We start from the raw sequence: 22,732 nt of genomic DNA, 5'->3' as shown, positions 1-22,732 counted from the left end.
TGGGCTACGTCCCGCCCTTGTGTAGTCCAAGCTTTGATCACAAGCTGTATACAGAACGATGACCATGTTGGGACTAGTTTACCACTGGGCTACGTCCCGCCCTTGTGTAGTCCAAGCTTTGATCACAAGCTGTATACAGAACGATGACCATGTTGGGACTAGTTTACCACTGGGCTACGTCCCGCCCTTGTGTAGTCCAAGCTTTGATCACAAGCTGTATACAGAACGATGACCATGTTGGGACTAGTTTACCACTGGGCTACGTCCCGCCCTTGTGTAGTCCAAGCTTTGATCACAAGCTGTATACAGAACGATGACCATGTTGGGACTAGTTTACCACTGGGCTACGTCCCGCCCTTGTGTAGTCCAAGCTTTGATCACAAGCTGTATACAGAACGATGACCATGTTGGGACTAGTTTACCACTGGGCTACGTCCCGCCCTTGTGTAGTCCAAGCTTTGATCACAAGCTGTATACAGAACGATGACCATGTTGGGACTAGTTTACCACTGGGCTACGTCCCGCCCTTGTGTAGTCCAAGCTTTGATCACAAGCTGTATACAGAACGATGACCATGTTGGGACTAGTTTACCACTGGGCTACGTCCCGCCCTTGTGTAGTCCATCAGCTTTGATCACAAGCTGTATACAGAACGATGACCATGTTGGGACTAGTTTACCACTGGGCTACGTCCCGCCCTTGTGTAGTCCAAGCTTTGATCACAAGCTGTATACAGAACGATGACCATGTTGGGACTAGTTTACCACTGGGCTACGTCCCGCCCTTGTGTAGTCCAAGCTTTGATCACAAGCTGTATACAGAACGATGACCATGTTGGGACTAGTTTACCACTGGGCTACGTCCCGCCCTTGTGTAGTCCAAGCTTTGATCACAAGCTGTATACAGAACGATGACCATGTTGGGACTAGTTTACCACTGGGCTACGTCCCGCCCTTGTGTAGTCCAAGCTTTGATCACAAGCTGTATACAGAACGATGACCATGTTGGGACTAGTTTACCACTGGGCTACGTCCCGCCCTTGTGTAGTCCAAGTTTTGATCACAAGCTGTATACAGAACGATGACCATGTTGGGACTAGTTTACCACTGGGCTACGTCCCGCCCTTGTGTAGTCCAAGTTTTGATCACAAGCTGTATACAGAACGATGACCATGTTGGGACTAGTTTACCACTGGGCTACGTCCCGCCCTTGTGTAGTCCAAGTTTTGATCACAAGCTGTATACAGAACGATGACCATGTTGGGACTAGTTTACCACTGGGCTACGTCCCGCCCTTGTGTAGTCCAAGCTTTGATCACAAGCTGTATACAGAACGATGACCATGTTGGGACTAGTTTACCACTGGGCTACGTCCCGCCCTTGTGTAGTCCAAGCTTTGATCACAAGCTGTATACAGAACGATGACCATGTTGGGACTAGTTTACCACTGGGCTACGTCCCGCCCTTGTGTAGTCCAAGCTTTGATCACAAGCTGTATACAGAACGATGACCATGTTGGGACTAGTTTACCACTGGGCTACGTCCCGCCCCTGTGTAGTCCAAGCTTTGATCACAAGCTGTATACAGAACGATGACCATGTTGGGACTAGTTTACCACTGCGCTACGTCCCGCCCTTGTGTAGTCCAAGCTTTGATCACAAGCTGTATACAGAACGATGACCATGTTGGGACTAGTTTACCACTGGGCTACGTCCCGCCCTTGTGTAGTCCAAGCTTTGATCACAAGCTGTATACAGAACGATGACCATGTTGGGACTAGTTTACCACTGGGCTACGTCCCGCCCTTGTGTAGTCCAAGCTTTGATCACAAGCTGTATACAGAACGATGACCATGTTGGGACTAGTTTACCACTGGGCTACGTCCCGCCCTTGTGTAGCCCAAGCTTTGATCACAAGCTGTATACAGAACGATGACCATGTTGGGACTAGTTTACCACTGGGCTACGTCCCGCCCTTGTGTAGCCCAAGCTTTGATCACAAGCTGTATACAGAACGATGACCATGTTGGGACTAGTTTACCACTGGGCTACGTCCCGCCCTTGTGTAGTCCAAGCTTTGATCACAAGCTGTATACAGAACGATGACCATGTTGGGACTAGTTTACCACTGGGCTACGTCCCGCCCTTGTGTAGTCCAAGCTTTGATCACAAGCTGTGTACAGAACGATGACCATGTTGGGACTAGTTTACCACTGGGCTACGTCCCGCCCTTGTGTAGTCCAAGCTTTGATCACAAGCTGTATACAGAACGATGACCATGTTGGGACTAGTCTACCACTGGGCTACGTCCCGCCCCTGTGTAGTTCAAGCTTTGATCACAAGCTGTATACAGAACGATGACCATGTTGGGACTAGTTTACCACTGGGCTACGTGCCGCCCTTGTGTAGTCCAAGCTTTGATCACAAGCTGTATACAGAACGATGACCATGTTGGGACTAGTTTACCACTGGGCTACGTCCCGCCCTTGTGTAGTCCAAGCTTTGATCACAAGCTGTATACAGAACGATGACCATGTTGGGACTAGTTTACCACTGGGCTACGTCCCGCCCTTGTGTAGTCCAAGCTTTGATCACAAGCTGTATACAGAACGATGACCATGTTGGGACTAGTTTACCACTGGGCTACGTCCCGCCCTTGTGTAGTCCAAGCTTTGATCACAAGCTGTATACAGAACGATGACCATGTTGGGACTAGTTTACCACTGGGCTACGTCCCGCCCTTGTGTAGTCCAAGCTTTGATCACAAGCTGTATACAGAACGATGACCATGTTGGGACTAGTTTACCACTGGGCTACGTCCCGCCCTTGTGTAGTCCAAGCTTTGATCACAAGCTGTATACAGAACGATGACCATGTTGGGACTAGTTTACCACTGGGCTACGTCCCGCCCTTGTGTAGTCCAAGCTTTGATCACAAGCTGTATACAGAACGATGACCATGTTGGGACTAGTTTACCACTGGGCTACGTCCCGCCCTTGTGTAGTCCAAGCTTTGATCACAAGCTGTATACAGAACGATGACCATGTTGGGACTAGTTTACCACTGGGCTACGTCCCGCCCTTGTGTAGTCCAAGCTTTGATCACAAGCTGTATACAGAACGATGACCATGTTGGGACTAGTTTACCAGTGGGCTTCGTCCCGCTCTTGTGTAGTCCAAGTTTTGATCACAAGCTGTATACAGAACGATGACCATGTTGGGACTAGTTTACCAGTGGGCTTCGTCCCGCTCTTGTGTAGTCCAAGTTTTGATCACAAGCTGTATACAGAACGATGACCATGTTGGGACTAGTTTACCACTGGGCTACGTCCCGCCCTTGTGTAGTCCAAGCTTTGATCACAAGCTGTATACAGAACGATGACCATGTTGGGACTAGTTTACCACTGGGCTACGTCCCGCCCTTGTGTAGCCCAAGCTTTGATCACAAGCTGTATACAGAACGATGACCATGTTGGGACTAGTTTACCACTGGGCTACGTCCCGCCCTTGTGTAGTCCAAGCTTTGATCACAAGCTGTATTCAGAACGATGACCATGTTGCGACTAGTTTTCCACTGGGCTACGTCCCGCCCTTGTGTAGTCCAAGCTTTGATCACAAGCTGTATTCAGAACGATGACCATGTTGCGACTAGTTTTCCACTGGGCTACGTCCCGCTCTTGTGTAGTCCAAGCTTTGATCACAAGCTGTATACAGAACGATGACCATGTTGGGACTAGTTTACCACTGGGCTACGTCCCGCCCTTGTGTAGTCCAAGCTTTGATCACAAGCTGTATACAGAACGATGACCATGTTGGGACTAGTTTACCACTGGGCTACGTCCCGCCCTTGTGTAGTCCAAGCTTTGATCACAAGCTGTATACAGAACGATGACCATGTTGGGACTAGTTTACCACTGGGCTACGTCCCGCCCTTGTGTAGTCCAAGCTTTGATCACAAGCTGTGTACAGAACGATGACCATGTTGGGACTAGTTTACCACTGGGCTACGTCCCGCCCTTGTGTAGTCCAAGCTTTGATCACAAGCTGTGTACAGAACGATGACCATGTTGGGACTAGTTTACCACTGGGCTACGTCCCGCCCTTGTGTAGTCCAAGCTTTGATCACAAGCTGTCTACAGAACGATGACCATGTTGGGACTAGTTTACCACTGGGCTACGTCCCGCCCTTGTGTAGTCCAAGCTTTGATCACAATCTGTATACAGAACGATGACCATGTTGGGACTAGTTTACCACTGGGCTACGTCCCGCCCTTGTGTAGTCCAAGCTTTGATCACAAGCTGTATACAGAACGATGACCATGTTGGGACTAGTTTACCACTGGGCTACGTGCCGCCCTTGTGTAGTCCAAGCTTTGATCACAAGCTGTATACAGAACGATGACCATGTTGGGACTAGTTTACCACTGGGCTACGTCCCGCCCTTGTGTAGTCCAAGCTTTGATCACAAGCTGTATACATAACGATGACAATGTTTGGACTAGTTTACCACTGGGCTACGTCCCGCCCTTGTGTAGTCCAAGCTTTGATCACAAGCTGTATACAGAACGATGACCATGTTGGGACTACTTTACCACTGGGCTACGTCCCGCCCTTGTGTAGTCCAAGCTTTGATCACAAGCTGTATACAGAACGATGACCATGTTGGGACTAGTTTACCACTGGGCTACGTCCCGCCATTGAGTAGTCCAAGCTTTGATCACAAGCTGTATACAGAACGATGACCATGTTGGGACTAGTTTACCACTGAGCTACGTCCCGCCCTTGTGTAGTCCAAGCTTTGATCACAAGCTGTATACAGAACGATGACGATGTTGGGACTAGTTTACCACTGGGCTACGTCCCGCCCTTGTGTAGTCCAAGCTTTGATCACAAGCTGTATACAGAACGATGACCATGTTGGGACTAGTTTACCACTGGGCTACGTCCCGCCCTTGTGTAGTCCAAGCTTTGATCACAAGCTGTATACAGAACGATGACCATGTTGGGACTAGTTTACCAGTGGGCTTCGTCCCGCTCTTGTGTAGTCCAAGTTTTGATCACAAGCTGTAACCAGAACGATGACCATTTTGGGACTAGTTTACCAGTGGGCTACGTCCCGCCCTTGTGTAGTCCAAGTTTTGATCACAAGCTGTATACAGAACGATGACCATGTTGGGACTAGTTTACCACTGGGCTACGTCCCGCCCTTGTGTAGTCCAAGTTTTGATCACAAGCTGTATACAGAACGATGACCATGTTGGGACTAGTTTACCACTGGGCTACGTCCCGCCCTTGTGTAGTCCAAGCTTTGATCACAAGCTGTATACAGAACGATGACCATGTTGGGACTAGTTTACCACTGGGCTACGTCCCGCTCTTGTGTAGTCCAAGTTTTGATCACAAGCTGTATACAGAACGATGACCATGTTGGGACTAGTTTACCACTGGGCTACGTCCCTCCCTTGTGTAGTCCAAGCTTTGATCACAAGCTGTATACAGAACGATGACCATGTTGGGACTAGTTTACCACTGGGCTACGTCCCGCCCTTGTGTAGTCCAAGCTTTGATCACAAGCTGTATACAGAACGATGACCATGTTGGGACTAGTTTACCACTGGGCTACGTCCCGCCCTTGTATAGTCCAAGCTTTGATCACAAGCTGTATACAGAACGATGACCATGTTGGGACTAGTTTGTAGTAGGGCGGGATTTAGATGAGTCGATCGAGTGCTCGCTTGGAGTGCTTGCGTCGTAGGATCGAATCACCTCAGTGAATACATTCAACTGATTGGAGTTTTTTCTCGTTACAACCTGTGTACCGCAACTGGTGAAATATCGTAGTATGGGCTTTCCGGACTGTGGGAAAGTGCAAATAAAAGATCCCTTGCTGCATTAGAAAAAATGTAGTGGGTTTCTTCCGATGACTACGTGTTAGAATTACCAAATGTTTGACATCACAACAACCGATTATTAATTAATTGTGCTCTAGAGGTGTCGTTCAACAAAATACATTAACTTTTATATTTTTTATTAAGGCGGCGCGACGCGATACAAGTTTTGATATGCATGTATTGTGTTTTGTAATGCAAGCTTTGATCATATATGTAACATTGGCCATGTTCTGGCTGTTTCATATTAAGGTGGCGCCACACGATACAAGTTTTGATATGCATGTATTGTGTTTTGTAATGCAAACTTTGATCACATATGTAACGTTGGCCATGTTCTGGCTATATTTCATATTAAGGTGGCGACACACGATACACGTTTTGATATACATATATTGTGTTTTGTAATGCAAGCTTTGATCACATACTCTATACATAACATTGGCCATGTTATGGCTATATTTCTTATTAAGGTGGCGCCACACGATACAATTTTGATATACATCTATCGTGTTTTGTAATCCAAGCTTTGATCACATACTCTATACATAACATTGGCCATGTTCTGGCTATATTTCGTATTAAGGTGGCGCCACACGGTACGAATATCTCGTACGAGAATAACCGACTGAATGGAAGCCGATGGACTCGTAATGTTGTCTTTTCTCGATCGGCTATTCTCGTACGGGGCACTCGTATTGTGTGGCGTCGCCTTTACAGTAAACAACAACGAGACGTAATGTTAGAAATATCGACTTTATTCCAATAAAACAGTTTCACTGAAACAGTACAGACAAATCTCCCCTGATGTATGTTTGTGTCTTTGGTTTGGTAAGTTTGGCATTGTCATTGTTCATTTTCAATCTTAAAAAATCATTGAATAAAATAAAATAAAATTCGAAAGAGAAAAAACCCTGCAATTACCTGTTTATATTTTATACTGCTTTACATGTTGGCTAGAATAAGAGGATATATTATAATAAGATATTTGATTTAAAACTGCAGTTAAAAGAAAACAACAAAACTACTGTCATACATTATTTACGAATATGAAATGCTAGAATGTAAAATATATTATCCATTATTCGACTGAATAATCTGGTCAATCTATCCTCGGTTCTTGCTGGAACAAGTGAAATGGATTTTTTGTTTGTGGCAAAATTCTAATTATATACAAAGATCTAAAAATAAAAAAATAAAAAAAATAAAACGGCCAACATATATGCAAACCAGTATTTTACCAAAATGTACAGTCGTATCTGTTTCTACAACAACGTGTTAGTTATTATAACGGCGGATTCAAGGGGTGGATACCCATTTAAAAAGCTGCTGAAATAGATAAAAAGCTGAAACATCGCATTATTAGGAACTGCCCTCCTAAAAAATTAAGTGGCCCCGTTTTAAACATTTCTTTATAACTTTGATTTCACGAATGCCAACCTATTATTGGGGTGCTCTTGTCCATGCTCCCTTTTGCTCTAGGTCCCTTCCCTGAAATATTTCCTTAGTCTCCTTTGAAATGCTTATAATACCAAGCCACACCTACAGCCTAGCACACTAAAAACCGACCGAATGTGTAGTGTTAAAACAAAGCGTCAAGCACGTACACGTCACCAGTGTAGCACATAAAGATAAACACTATTCTTAGTTGTAGCCATTTTAAAACGTTTTCGAAAAATAAAATAGCTTCACATTATTAAAATTACAGCTAACTTACATTTTGTTTGGGATATGAATATATCTATAACAAACACATTTCTGGACGTCGTATCGACGCAATGCTATGCAGTATCTCAATATTGATTTCTGTGTAAAATTGTTTCGTACGTATGAATGTTTCATTTATTCCAATGACCAAACGAAATTTGATAAAAGTTCGGCCAAAGGACATTCCAAATGTATTTATCCATATAATGTTCTATATTTAAAACATGTAAAGGAAAGATGATGTTATAAAAACCAGGAAATCCAGGATGTGTTTATTTTGTTCAGGAGAACAAACATAACTTTAGCTAGGGTTGAAAACTTTGTATATCCCTTTAAAACTCTATTTATTTGTAATGTACATTTTCATTCTTGTAAAGAACACATACTTGTTTTTAAAACTCTATTTATATATATAATATATGGTTTTGTTTTTTTATTTTTCATTCTGGTAAAGAACTTAGAACGGTCAACTAGTTAGCAAAAAAAACATTAATTAAAAAATGACGGAGTGACGTCACAAAATCTGACCACCAGAAATAAGATGATTGGTTAAAAGGCCAATGTACAGAGCAGAGCTATCACAATAACGCAGAAATAGCCACATATCGAGAAACCGGATTCGTGTCTCGGCTACGTATAATACATTCTTCAGACTAGTTTAAAATATAAAATATGCACGCGAGACACTCATTTCAAAATATAAGAAAATATTAAAGCAATAAATGTTAGTAGGAATGGAAACAAAAAACAACAGACTGAACTCTGAGAAGACATTACAGTTCTCATCGGTATCAGAATGTTAGAATTCCCATGCACTAAAGCACATCAACAGTAAAATAACCATCTCGGTTTGAGCTATTCCACACATTGTTACATTGCTCTGGGGTGGGTGGGGTGGGTGGGGACTATGTTGTAAGTTTTAGAATGCGGTTAATTCTAAAATGTGTGATTTTATTCTGTAGATGGTAGAATGTCGGTAAATGAAGAGAAAAATGAATGCGTTTCTGAAATGATGTCAACAGATTCAATAGGTGGAGGGTCGGGATCTGCATTTAGTTTTAGAATGCGGTTAAATTCTAAAATGCATGATTTTATTTTCTAGATGGTAGAATAAAGCGACATTCATCGTTTACCTATGCATGCCCCAACCGACAGTTATTATATTTGGTAACGTGTAAATGCACCTAAAATAGTTTCGTTGCTGGCTGATTTGCAAGGTAATCCAGTTAATGTCAAATTGAGTGTTATCTTGTAATCCAGTTAATGTCAAATTGAGTGTTATCTTGTAATCCAGTTAATGTCAAATTGAGTGTTATCTTGTAATCCAGTTAATGTCAAATTGAGTGTTATCTTGTTGAATGTGGGCTAAAGAGAAATATTTCTCCCACAAACCTACTGCACTCACTTCCAAACCAATGTGATTAAATGTGTGTCACAGCCCTAATAAAGGTATCTATTTACATATATTTATTTATACATGGCACAAATCAGACACCTGTAAACAAACGCCTATTCCTGGCAGTAGCATACACATCGTGTTAGGAAATAGTCTTATTTTTTAAAACTTTACAGTGTTATTGTGCTACTAAACCTAATTGCAATTTATTTTTAAAGGATTCTGTTATAAAACTACAAAAATTAAAGACTAAATTTGTAATAGCATGAACACAACTATTTGTTTTTAAAAAGGTAGACACATATGACGTCCAAGACTAAATATATTTTTGTATATAAAAATGATGATATACCGTATTTCTGAAATGACGTCATAAAAGATGCTGTGACTTTTAAAATCATAAACAAAAATACGTTTAAAGCAAATATCTGGAACATAAAGTTGTACGTTTCATTTAAAAATAGTTTATTTTATCCAACTTATTAACACACCAAGTATCGGGATACGTATCGTATCGAGACCCAAGTATCGGGATACGTATCGTATCGCGACCCAAGTATCGGGATACGTATCGTATCGCGACCCAAGTATCGGGATACGTATCGTATCGCGACCCAAGTATCGGGATACGTATCGTATCGAGATCCAAGTATCGGGATACATATCGTATCGTGACCCTAGTATCGGGATACGTATCGTATCGCGACCCAAGTATCGGGATACATATCGTATCGCGACCTACTCGTATTGTTACACCTCTAGCATTTAGGATTCTGACTTCCATTAAGTACACCATGAAGCTGTAATCTTACTAGATGTAACAATGCAACAAACTGAACACTAGTCATTATTTCAATTCACGGTACATTATACATCTACCATTACTATACAAAATGTCAATTTTACACGAACAAAAAATACCAAAGGTTGTATGAATTCATGATTTAATAAATGAAAAGCATATGTATGCAGTGTTTGAAATCGTGACCTTTCCACCCACCAAAGTTAGTTAAAACGTCTCGGTATACCAAAACAGGTGTTCCAAGGGCATCTACAGTACAGGCAGCATTTACACCGATACACTCGCTGTCGGTTGTCGGTATATATACACTGTCTTGTGGCAATATAAACTGACTTGCGACAGTATACATACTGCCCTATCACAGTATACACACCGCCCTGTCACAGTATACACACCGCCCTGTCACAGTATACATACTGCCCTGTCACAGTATATACACCGCCCTGTCACAGTATACACACCACCCTGTCACAGTATACATACTGCCTTGTTACAGTATAAACAATGCCTTATGACAGTATCAATACTGCCTTGTGACAGTATAAGAATGATCTTATAACAATATACTCACTGCTTTGTTACATGACATACATTGCCTAGCAACAGTATATATACGGTCTTGTAGCAATACACATACTCCCTTGAAAACAGTATATACAATGTCTTATGACAGTAAACACACCGTCATGCAACAGTATATACAATGCCTTATGTCAGTATACACACTGCCATGCAACAGTATATACAGTGCCTTATGTCAGTATACACACTGCCATGCAACAGTATATACAATGCCTTATGACAGTATACACTGCCATGCAACAGTATATACAATGCCTTATGACAGTATACACACTGCCATGCAACAATATATACCATGCCTTATGACAGTATACACACTGCCATGCAACAGTATATACCATGCCTTATGTCAGTATACACACTGCCTTGCAACAGTATATACCATGCCTTATGACAGTATACACACTGCCATGCAACAGTATATACCATGCCTTATGTCAGTATACACACTGCCTTGCAACAGTATATACCATGCCTTATGACAGTATACACACTGCCTTGCAACAGTATATACAGTGCCTTATGTCAGCATACACACTGCCTTGCAACAGTATATACAGTGCCTTATGTCAGCATACACACTGCCTTGCAACAGTATATACAGTGCCTTATGTCAGCATACACACTGCCATGCAACAGCATATACAGTGCCTTATGTCAGCATACACACTGCCATGCAACAGCATATACAGTGCCTTATGTCAGTATACACACTGCCTTGCAACAGCATATACAGTGCCTTATGTCAGTATACACACTGCCTTGCACTATACAGCCTTATGTCAATACACACTGCCATGCATATATACAATGCCTTATGTCAGTATACACACTGCCATGCAACAGTATATATTGCCATGCAACAGTATATGCAATGCCTTATGACAGTATACACACTGCCATGCAACAGTATATACAATGCCTTATGACAGTATACACACTGCCATGCAACAGTATATATTGCCATGCAACAGTATATACAATGCCTTATGACAGTATACACACTGCCTTGCAACAGTATATATTGCCATGCAACAGTATATACCATGCCTTATGACAGTATACACACTGCCATGCAACAGTATATACAATGCCTTATGACAGTATACACACTGCCTTGCAACAGTATATACAGTGCCTTATGTCAGTATACACACTGCCTTGCAACAGTATATACAGTGCCTTATGTCAGTATACACACTGCCATGCAACAGCATATACAGTGCCTTATGTCGGTATACACACTGCCATGCAACAGCATATACAGTGCCTTATGACAGTATACACACTGCCTTGCAACAGCATATACAGTGCCTTATGACAGTATACACACTGCCTTGCAACAGCATATACAGTGCCTTATGTCAGTATACACACTGCCTTGCAACAGCATATACAGTGCCTTATGTCAGTATACACACTGCCATGCAACAGCATATACAGTGCCTTGGAACAGTATATACAATGCCTTATGACAGTATACACACTGCCATGCAACAGTATATACAATGCCTTATGTCAGTATACACACTGCCATGCAACAGTATATACTGCCATGCAACAGTATATACAATGCCTTATGACAGTATACACACTGCCATGCAACAGTATATACAATGCCTTATGACAGTATACACACTGCCATGCAACAGTATATATTGCCATGCAACAGTATATACAATGCCTTATGACAGTATACACACTGCCTTGCAACAGTATATATTGCCATGCAACAGTATATACCATGCCTTATGACAGTATACACACTGCCATGCAACAGTATATACAATGCCTTATGACAGTATACACACTGCCATGTGGCAATACACACACTGCGTTATGATAGTAGACGCACCGGCTGCCTAGAAAACGAGTAGCTAGCTACCGAATCTAATTGTGTGATGATGAAAAATGTCCGTAGCTCCAGCTCAGTATGAGCAAACTTATCTTCTGTAGCTGGTCCTCGTCCAACACTTTCCCCGGCTGCCACCTGCCCAGCAGTATGTACACTACAGGCAGGTTTCGCAAGTAGTTCCAAGTCAGTGTTACTCTATCATTCCTGTGTCAACCGACCTTGACCTCAAGATGGTTGTGAAAAAAAGCAGGTTTCTTAAGTGATTTCCAAGTTACTGTTACTCTCTCCTGTCTCAATCAATAACCACTGACCTCAAGATGGTTGTACAAGAACGCAGGCTTTTGAAGTGATGTCTAATTCAGAATTGCTGAATAAATGCCTTGACCTCAAGATGGTTGTAAATAATGTCCTTAAAAATAGCGACACTCCTATGAATATTACAATCCACAAACAGTGTAAACAGTGTATGATTTCTGCATCAACCGGCTTTGACCTAAAGATGGTTGCAAAAAAAAGGTTCTGTAAGATTGCAAATCTCCTCTGAATATTACAATCCACCAAAACTGTTCAAACGTATACAGGAACCAAATAGGTCATCTACAGAAATCCGTTAGGTCATTTACAGGAATCCATTCATGATATGTGAGTGAAAAAACCGAAGTACAGTTACGAAAGTTAAATAGCTACCGGTACGTACAGCTGCTGGTTTTCGAGGAGCCAGTGGTTAAACATTGTTTTCGCCACACTGTGCACGGATTTCCTGTGTATCGCCATCTTTGATCTCGGTGGCCAGAAGCTGTGTTGCCAGGCAGGGTTTGCCGCTGCCGTCAACGACTATCGAGTTTGTCGTTTCGTAATCGTAGTCGATAATGTCGATCAAGGAGAGGTCCTCGTTGGCGCGGATCTGGTGACGTTTCAGACGTGGTCGTATCAGTTTCACTATGCGCTGCAATTGAGACAAAATCAACGTTAAAGGAGTGTCCTGTGTTTGCCTTCAGTTGTTCAAGTGACAGACCCTAGTTTCTGAACACGAAAATGTATGTTTCACTTTTAATTTGGAATAATAATTTCAGTACACCTGAAATGGTTCTGGTCATCCAGGTTTTTGTAATACTCCGAAATGCATTTTTCATAATTCTAAAAACGCACGTTCGTCTCAGAAAAAAATGGTTGTCCAAACAAACTCTAGTTATTGTTAGACTGCATTTTCCCATTTAAACATTATAGACTGTAACTTCTCTCTGTAATAACCTTATCTCGATGTGTTGCATGTTTGTAGGTTAACAAAACTTGAGTTCTGTTAGTAAAACAATTCATTCTGCTAGCCTTCATTGTTCAAAAACATTCACATTAACGAAGTAGTGATCAATGTTCATAAGACCAAATTATAAAAACTAAAATAAACTATCTTAAAAACTATATATAATATCAACAAAACCAGTACACTGACTCTAGTTCAAATTAAAGTACAGTAATTTACTGCCCTGATAAACCAACATTTTATCACAACAAACACTGTCACATGTATCACCAATGGAAGGACGTGTGGTATTAACTGCTCTAGCAAACGTTAGGTGCACCTAGAACTTTGGCCCAGTCGGATGTTATTTACTTCAGTACTAGTACTACCCATATAGGTGAAAAGTATAACAGATGCTGCTTACTTCCTTCAGTGATCCTGGGACAGACACAATTCTCTTCAACATGATTCCGGGAATGAAGATGATGGACGCCGACGCCATCGTCCAGCCGATGCCAATGGCCCAGCTCGGATACTCGTACGTGACAGTCTTGCGGTTATACGTCAGCTCGGAGTAGCTGATACACCCGAGGATGAAGATAACCTGCAAACAAAGTTGTCGCACACTTCAAAACAGAGAATACCACACAAATGGCTGCTACATACGATTTTAAATTCATTTTACAAAGAGTTGTTTTAAAATGTATCTAATACGCGAATGGGACTTGGATTTGTCTTACTAGCTTGTGATTTAAATGAAGATCCCTAAAATTAGAAGCTCAAACTGTAATGGCATTTTAAAGTTCGCTTTGCTTAACAACACCACTAGAGTAAATAGATGTATTAATCATCGGCTATTGGATGTCAAACGTTTGGTAATTTTGACATATAGACTTAACAAGAGGAAACCCGCTACTTTTTTTCCATTAGTAGCAAGGCTTCTTTTATATGCACCATCCCACAGGCAGGATAGCACCTACCACGACCTTTGATATAGCAGTCGTGGTGCACTGGCTAGGTTCAAATCAGAAAATACTACATGAATGGCTGCTACATACTAATTCAAATTCATCTTACAGCGAGTTGTTTCAAAATGTATCTAACATGTTGTTGGATATTATAACCGAAAGCTTATTGGCTTGTAATATAAATGAAAATCACAAAAATTAAAATCTCAAAACTGTAATAACATTTTAATAAAAAAAAACCCAAAAACAACACACAACCCAGTCATGATAAATGACAAACATTTGGTTTTAAAGATAAACATGGAACCATTTTTAATCATATTCACACACAAATAATTTACAAAGACAATTCCAGAGAATATAAACTACACAATCTTGATAACAAAACCGTTATCTGCGGTAAAGATCGTATCTCTGCACAATAAAGAGTCGAATGGGCATTTTACAAAATAGTTTTTGATTCCCTGAATTTTTATCTAGTATCTCGTCTACAGGAGGACAGCCACTCCCGAGATCCTTTACGGGATAATACATCCTTCTTGCGGCGCCATAAAGAGGACTGCCATTTCCAGACTAGTCTACTCAATCAAAACTAACACAGGACAGAGCTAATTGGAATACATACAGCTGTGGTGACTTGCCCTCATGAATCACTGTCAAAACAGTGATGATATCAAGTGTTCGCGAAAGATGAGCATATCCTGCCCCACTGGTGGTACCCATTGTGAGTACTGCCTCCACAGCTGTCAAGTCAGTCACAATCAATGTCATGATATGGTTACATCCGACAGGTGTAATGGTGCAGCAAAGCTGGCCATCGAATGAATGAATGAATGAATGAATGTTTAACGACAACCCAGCACGAAAAATACATCGGCTATTGGGTGTCAAACTATGGTAATGCAAATAAATAAAGTGATGATCAACATCAATATAAAAATTCAAGACTTAAACAAAAACAGTGTAAAGAACTGTGAAAAAACACAAATATCACAGAATTTTACGGATACTGAATTTTACTAAAAACTTCAATTTTGTGCTGTATTGACCATTCTCAAAGAGAATGTTACACCCCTGCACCACGGTGAGGTTACAGCACACGCAGGGGCTGGCCATCGATGTCGTATAGTCTCTGTTCCAGATTTTCAAGTGTTTCCAAGAGGTTTAAAACAAAGTATCTTTTTTATCCGTAAAAGGCAACCGTTTGAAAAAAGTTTGTTTTGTTTAACAACACCACTAGAGCACATTATAAGTTGTAGAAGCATCACAAGGCTCGGGCTACAAGAACATCCAGAGGGTATAAAATCCATAAATCCCTCGTGATGCTTCTACAACAAATGTATCTTGCCGACATGTTTAATTACAAAATTTTCTTCAAACACATCCAAGTGCATTAATAATGTAAATCAATTGCAACGTCGTGTACCCAGTTACATTGGAATTACTGACGTCATTCAAATTCTAAATTAGCTGTATTATTACAATGCTTCTCCACATTAAATTGCTCGCTTTTCTTCAATTTTATTTTCCGAGTGGTTGGTAAATCGTTTGACAGCCATGTTTTACTTACATTGGTAACAGACGAATTTTTACATGGCGCATTAATACAATAACAACAGTCCGATGTTACAGGTGGGGTATAAGGAGTTTTTTTAAGGCTAAATAACCAATGAAATTCGAGTATTTTACATGAAGGCGAAATAATTATATATTAATCATCGGCTATTGGATGTTAAACATTTGGTAATTTACCAAATGTTTGACATCATAGGTAGAAATCAGTTTTAGTAGTGTTAATGTCAATGGATTGTTATGCTTTAACGCACTATATACTTTTTAATTACGGTTATATGGCGTTGGTCATATGGTTAACAGCCACAAAAATAATTAGAAAGTAAACCTGCTGCTACCACTCCATGAACTACCGTCTTCATTTAATTAGTAGCAAGGGATTTTTATATGCACTATCCCACAAATATAAAGTACCTATCACGGTTTTTGTTACAAAAGTTGTGGAGCACTATAAGTAATGCGAAATAGCCCTATGGCCCGACTGACGGAAATTGATCTTAGACCGACAGCGCATCAGGCGAGCGCTTTACCACTTGCCTATGTCTGGCCCGAGTCTTACTCGATGACTCACCATGGAGCAGCCAACATGACATTTAAATTAATCTCACAAATATGGTGGATATCAGCAGTCAAACACGATAAACCTCAGTGTTTATCGCCAACAGATGTGTGTAATAAACTAGTGTTACGCACATCTGTCACCGCTACAGACTGACGGATATGTATGTAAATATGGTCAAATATTTCAGCATCTAGGTGCTGGGAAATAGACTGTAAGAAAGGTTGAAGTGGTGGTAAAGATATGTGTTGCATCATACCAAAGATACAATTTATTATTAATTTTTATCTACATTTGTACAAATTCCATGGATGATTATTACAGCGACAAAACATGATTGGAAGGAACGAAGGAAATATTTTAAACATGATTGGAAGGAAATATTTTAAACATGACTGGAAGGAAATATTTTAAACATGTCTGGAAGAAAATATTTTAAACATGATTGGAAGGAACAAAGGAAATATTTTAAACATGACTGGAAGGAACGAAGGAAATATTTTAAATATGACTGGAAGGAACGAAGGAAATATTTTAAACATGACTGGAAGGAACGAAATAAATATTTTAAACATGATTGGAAAGTCAGAGGCTAAGAAGTTTAAGTCTATGATAACTGCAAATATAATAAAGACAGTTGCACACACAATTGACTAGCATAATTCAATATGATTTATATACATTTTTTCTAGTTATTCAAATCATATTTCTGTTTAAGAAAGTTCGCTTGAAATGTGTCCACAAAACAATTAAATACAAGTCTTAACTTATCATGCCTGTACACTTGCCACTAATAATACCAAAATCATAATATATTATAACACCAACTTACGACAGTGAATATAGGTGTCAGAATGGACCAACATATCCACATGGACTTGTTTATTCGGAATCCAAACATCATCTCCAGGTTGTCATAGAAACGGTTTATACCTGTAAGAAAACAATATACAACAATGTGACAAGTGTTAAAGCGATAAACCTACTGGAACGTAGTGCAATTCATTTTTATAAATTAGTTTTTAAAAGACAATCATTATTGAGGTATGAACACAAACATGTTTGTTTTACCAAATGTTAATAGAAAATAAATTACACTTAAAATAAAACAAGATGTTTAAGATCTTTATAATATAATTTATATTACTTATACAATTATGTGTACTTATTTAAATAAGTGAATACAATTTACAGAAGTTAATAATTGTCATTTAACCTTTACTAAAAAATTAAACCAGATACACATAAACACAATTCACTCATTTATATTAGTTACAAATATTGAAGAAAAAATACTGACCACAAGAATTTACCTTTCTGTTTTGTCAATAAACTTATAGTTACATTTTCTTTAGATAAAACCTTTAATAGATCAAAAATATTTTAAAATGAAGAAAGGTGATTATATCGTGGTCAACTTTAATCACTTTATAAATACATTTTGCCTGAAATAAACAAACAATCAGACTGTAACAAAGGTGAAATGAGAAAATCACTTGACACTATTTGTATTGGTACGTAATTTTTATTCATTTTTTCATAAATCAACATACAACTATGCAGTTACATGGGTGTATATAATTAATTCAATGTACAAAGGAAGCAAAGTTCCAATAAATATTTAGGGAAAAGTAAGTCAGAATCAAAATTATGTAAAGTGCTTTGTGTTCATCGTAATTAACCAATAGATTTACAGATGGTGCGGCCCATAATTAATAAATACTGTTAGCTGATTTTTTTTAATTATTAAATATTACAATTTTGTACACAGATTAATTTCCATTTTGAAATATGGCCATCTTGTTAAGCTATCTATACTTTAAGAATTTGTTTCTATTATATTAACTCTGTGCTTTTTACAGTGAATATTATTAAATTGTAAAATCTACAGGCTTGATGTTGGCGTCTTTGATTCTGACTTGCCTTCATGATATAAAGTAACACGATGTAAGATAAATATGGTCGTTGGTAACGTTATAATTAAATAACTGGTCCCACGTTGAAAACGCCATAAATTAAAAATATAAATGATCCCACGTTGGTAACTTGACTTAAATAAACGATCCCACGTTGGTAACTTGACTTAAATAAATAATCCCACGTTGGTAACGACTTAAATAAATAATCCCACGTTGGTAATTTGACTTAAATAAACGATCCCACGTTGGTAACTTGACTTAAATAAACGATCCCACGTTGGTAACGCAAGTTAAATAAATGATCCCACGTTGGTAACGCAAGTTAAATAAATGATCCCACGTTGGTAAGGTCTTGTTAAATGACGTGTAGCAGGTAACTGTGAAGAGCCATGTTCTATCTAAAGCCTAGCTTAAATGTGTGACCAGCCATATAATCTGACCAAAGCCTAACTGTCCTATGTAACGATCTTTATTCAAGGGTTGTGCAAATCCGGTTCAAAGTTTCAAACTTCGTTGTACTTTCTTTCTGTGTTCCAACATTTCATGTAGCTATAGATGATTTTCTTTGAATGACCACACAACAGATGACCACTGGTCTGTGTTGTAATGAATAACGTGGAAGCTTTTATCATTTTCGACCTGACCTAATTCCTACAATAACCTAAATTTGTTTTCGGTCGACCGTCTACGAAACTGATCAAAGTATCAATGATACAATTGTCTAGCATTAACAGACATGTCAAATGCCCCTCTTTGCTGTTACTGGACCTTTATAAAAGTTTGGTCTTTATAAGCAGTTGGCATTTAGATGCCCGACAAAATGTAATCATCTGTATGCAATGAGAGATCATCTAATGTAGCCATTATAGACAGGTGGTTGCTAATCAAGGTGGTCTTCAAAACAGCATGTCTATATCGTAACTGATACAGACAAATGAAGAAATAAGAAAACAAATGGCGCATCATTTGCAATGACCATTATTTATGCCAAGCTGGGCCGCATTATAAAGCTCGTTTCCAACAATGAGGCCTTCACCTAATCGAATTTGCTTGTGGTTATACCACTGTGGCATGTTTTCCTCCGTGTTAATTAACATTTGGCAATTTGATTAAACTGCTGACTGTATCCTACTAAGATCATAGTGTATTTATTAATTTTATATAATGGCTTGACACTCGTGGAATCAAGAACATAACTATTATTACAGTAAAATCGATCTCTATACTAGACAAAGTCCAACGAAAAGTACGTATTCCCCCCATTACAGTTTAAGTTAACTTTGTTTGCATGATATTATGAACAAACTGAGTTTGTAGATCGTTTAACACTGTTAGATTAAACCAAGGTAGGCTTTTTTGTCTACAAAAGAAACTAGTTCTGATATTAATTGATTGCTATAATTAAATACAATTATCTCAAACCACTTGGTATTTATTTAGCTGTGACATATTTGTTAGTATAAAATTGGAGGTTGCAAGCTGAACACTTCCAGTTATTACATACAGTATGTGACAAAAAACGGCATATCAAACGCCAGGGTTTAAAAGGGTTTTTTATAATTACAAGAAAACAAAGCATAACTATTGGTTAAAAATTTAAATCGACAAACACTCCCGATTAATTTCAATATTAAGAATTTGTTTTACTTGTTTCATATACTTTACAGGTACTTTTGCATTTGAGATTAGTATACAGGGATATTCATTAGATGCTGTTTAATACGTTCATTGTTTTTTCTAAACATTCAATTTTAATAACATTTCATTTACTACGTATATATGTTTTAAAGTTGTTATTGGTCATGACTTTGAGATCGATCAAACAGCAGTCTTATAAATTATTAATCAATTTATTAATTACAAATCTCTGAAAGACAGCATTATAAAGGTTTATTTAAAATGAATAAAGCGGTAGGTAGCTTAGTCTAGCGGGGAATGCCTAAATACAAGGTTATATAGGTTATTTTAAAGCAGCACATATAAGGTTCATTTGGGTGTTGGCAGGCATTTGCTGTAGCTTTTATGTTGTCTTGTTTCCATGACTACGCATGTCACACTATCTCATCCAATAAGTGGGGTCTTTTGTTTTCTTGTTTGTGCTGGGGTTACGTTTTCATTCTATTCCAGTTATACCCTAATAAGCGGGTGGAGTTTTCTCTCTTTTGTTTCTTTTTCTTTTTTTCTTTGCTTTGTTTTGCTTTACTTTACTTTATCTCTTGTTGGTTTTGTGCTGGGGTGACCTTTTTAGACTGTATTCGAGTTATACCACCTGGTTACCTCAATAACATACCGTAAATATAAGCAACAACGATGCACTCGAAGAAAGCGACGACGAGAACTATTCGGCTGGCCGAGTAGTAGTCAAAGAGCTGAAAGACATACATCCCGCCCTACAAGAGGTGCGGGCAACTCGTTTAGTGATGACGTTCAAATCCCCTCCTGGACCACTCCCCAGGAGGAGGTTATAGGCATTCTCTATACTAGTCACGTGGCAAGTGCATAGGAAAACGTGTTTCTGTCATAGCACAAGTATTTCTTTTACTAATTTGTCTTTGTAAAGGGCAAGACATAGTATATTAATTATTTGGGGTTTTTAATAAACAACAATTTGTTTTTGAAGTGGGGAAAGACATGCAATCTACAATGTACAATGATAATAGGGCAAAAAATCGAAAAGTTATTAAAATTATTAATTGCACACCCCCACTCTCCCCATTATAGAGAACACGTTTAGAGTAGAAGAGTTTTTTTTATTCTCATTGAACCACAAAAGAAATAGTGTGTTATTCCCCTGTGGCTACATTGCAAGAAATTCTTTCATTTCTTGAACATAGAATATTGGCAATATTTTAATACATGCACAGTACATACACCTTAAACAAAGAGATTATTCCACTTTTCTGAAACATGTTCACGTGAATCATCTGTGTTGTGAGGCACATTGAGGTTTTCAATCAATGGTTGCTGAAAAACAGTCCATTTTATTTGGGCCCCAGGAATCATTTTAATTAACTGAATTCATTTGAATTTTAAAAAAAATCATCTAATAGTAGAGCTTTTTGGAGAAACTTAAAATGTTGTGAAATCATCACTAATGTTTTTTCTTGAATGAGGATACAACAAATCGCACATGGTATCTATTAAAATACAACCTAACAAACAATGAAACAATCTTACAATGTTGCTCTGTGGTTAACCTATTGGGTGTTAAGACTGGCGGGGTTTACTGAACAGCGCAACATAGTCTGCTAGGTTCATGACCATCAGTCTGCTAGGTTCACGACCATCGAGTCTGCTAGGTTCACGACCATCAGTCTGCTAGGTTCACGACCATCGAGACTGCTAGGTTCACGACCATCAGTCTGCTAGGTTCACGACCATCGAGTCTGCTAGGTTCATGACCATCGAGTCTGCTAGGTTCACGACCATCAGTCTGCTAGGTTCATGACCATCAGTCTGCTAGGTTCAGGACCATCGAGTCTGCTAGGTTCATGACAATCAATCTGCTAGGTTCACGACCATCAGTCTGCAAGGTTCATGACCATCGAGTCTGCTAGGTTCATGACCATCGAGACTGCTAGGTTCAGGACCATCAGTCTGGTAGGTTCATGACCATCAGTCTGCTAGGTTCACGACCATCAGTCTGCTAGGTTCATGACCATCGAGTCTGCTAGGTTCATGACCATCGAGACTGCTAGGTTCAGGACCATCAGTCTGGTAGGTTCATGACCATCAGTCTGCTAGGTTCATGACGATTGACCAAACTTGTCTTTCACTAACCAGACATCGAAACAAGCACAATGTCTGTTAACCCATATAATATGGGAGTGGTAACATGCAGGTTCCCACACATTTATCACACTAACAATTATTGTTATTATCTGAAATTAAAAACAATCCCTTCACAGACACCAACATTGTGTTATTCATTCGTATCAAAGTTCTTATTGTACTGATCATTGCAGGTGTATCTATTATTTGAAAAACACAGAATTCATTCATATTTAGGTGGTACCATTTCAGAGGTTAGTAACCCATTAACCCCCGTCTTGAACAGACAGTCCAGATAGCTGAGGTGTTTGTCCAGGACAGTGTGCTGGAACCTTATGTGGCTTAATTCCAGAAACCAGTTTGATGACAAAATACCTTTTCATACAATGACAGGGCAGGACAAAACCTTTCCATTACAAACACCCTTACCCCATCTATTCTACTGTTATACACCACCGAACTTACCATTACGTTTA

At 39.4% G+C, this 22,732-nt stretch overlaps 1 protein-coding gene across 2 annotated transcripts in view; it reads right to left on the bottom strand.

Moving 5' to 3' along the window:
* Positions 1-11,184: 11,184 nt before the first annotated feature.
* The window catches only part of LOC121374080 (sodium- and chloride-dependent taurine transporter-like), a 75,399-nt gene continuing 63,851 nt past the window's right edge, over positions 11,185-22,732 (bottom strand). For both annotated transcript variants that reach the window (XM_041500995.1, XM_041500994.1), the window contains exons 11-14: positions 20,776-20,875; positions 17,399-17,499; positions 13,892-14,071; positions 11,185-13,173 (exon numbers count right to left, since the gene is read on the bottom strand). In XM_041500995.1, coding sequence (XP_041356929.1) covers positions 12,952-13,173; positions 13,892-14,071; positions 17,399-17,499; positions 20,776-20,875 — 603 coding nt within the window. In that variant the 3' untranslated portion in view covers positions 11,185-12,951. The remainder of the gene's footprint in view (positions 13,174-13,891; positions 14,072-17,398; positions 17,500-20,775; positions 20,876-22,732) is intronic.

The sequence above is a fragment of the Gigantopelta aegis genome, chromosome 6 (assembly GCF_016097555.1).
Source record: "Gigantopelta aegis isolate Gae_Host chromosome 6, Gae_host_genome, whole genome shotgun sequence".
Taxonomy (NCBI): domain Eukaryota; kingdom Metazoa; phylum Mollusca; class Gastropoda; order Neomphalida; family Peltospiridae; genus Gigantopelta; species Gigantopelta aegis.
Note: the sequence above shows the minus strand (reverse complement) of the source record. Positions and strands in the feature narration are given on the sequence as shown.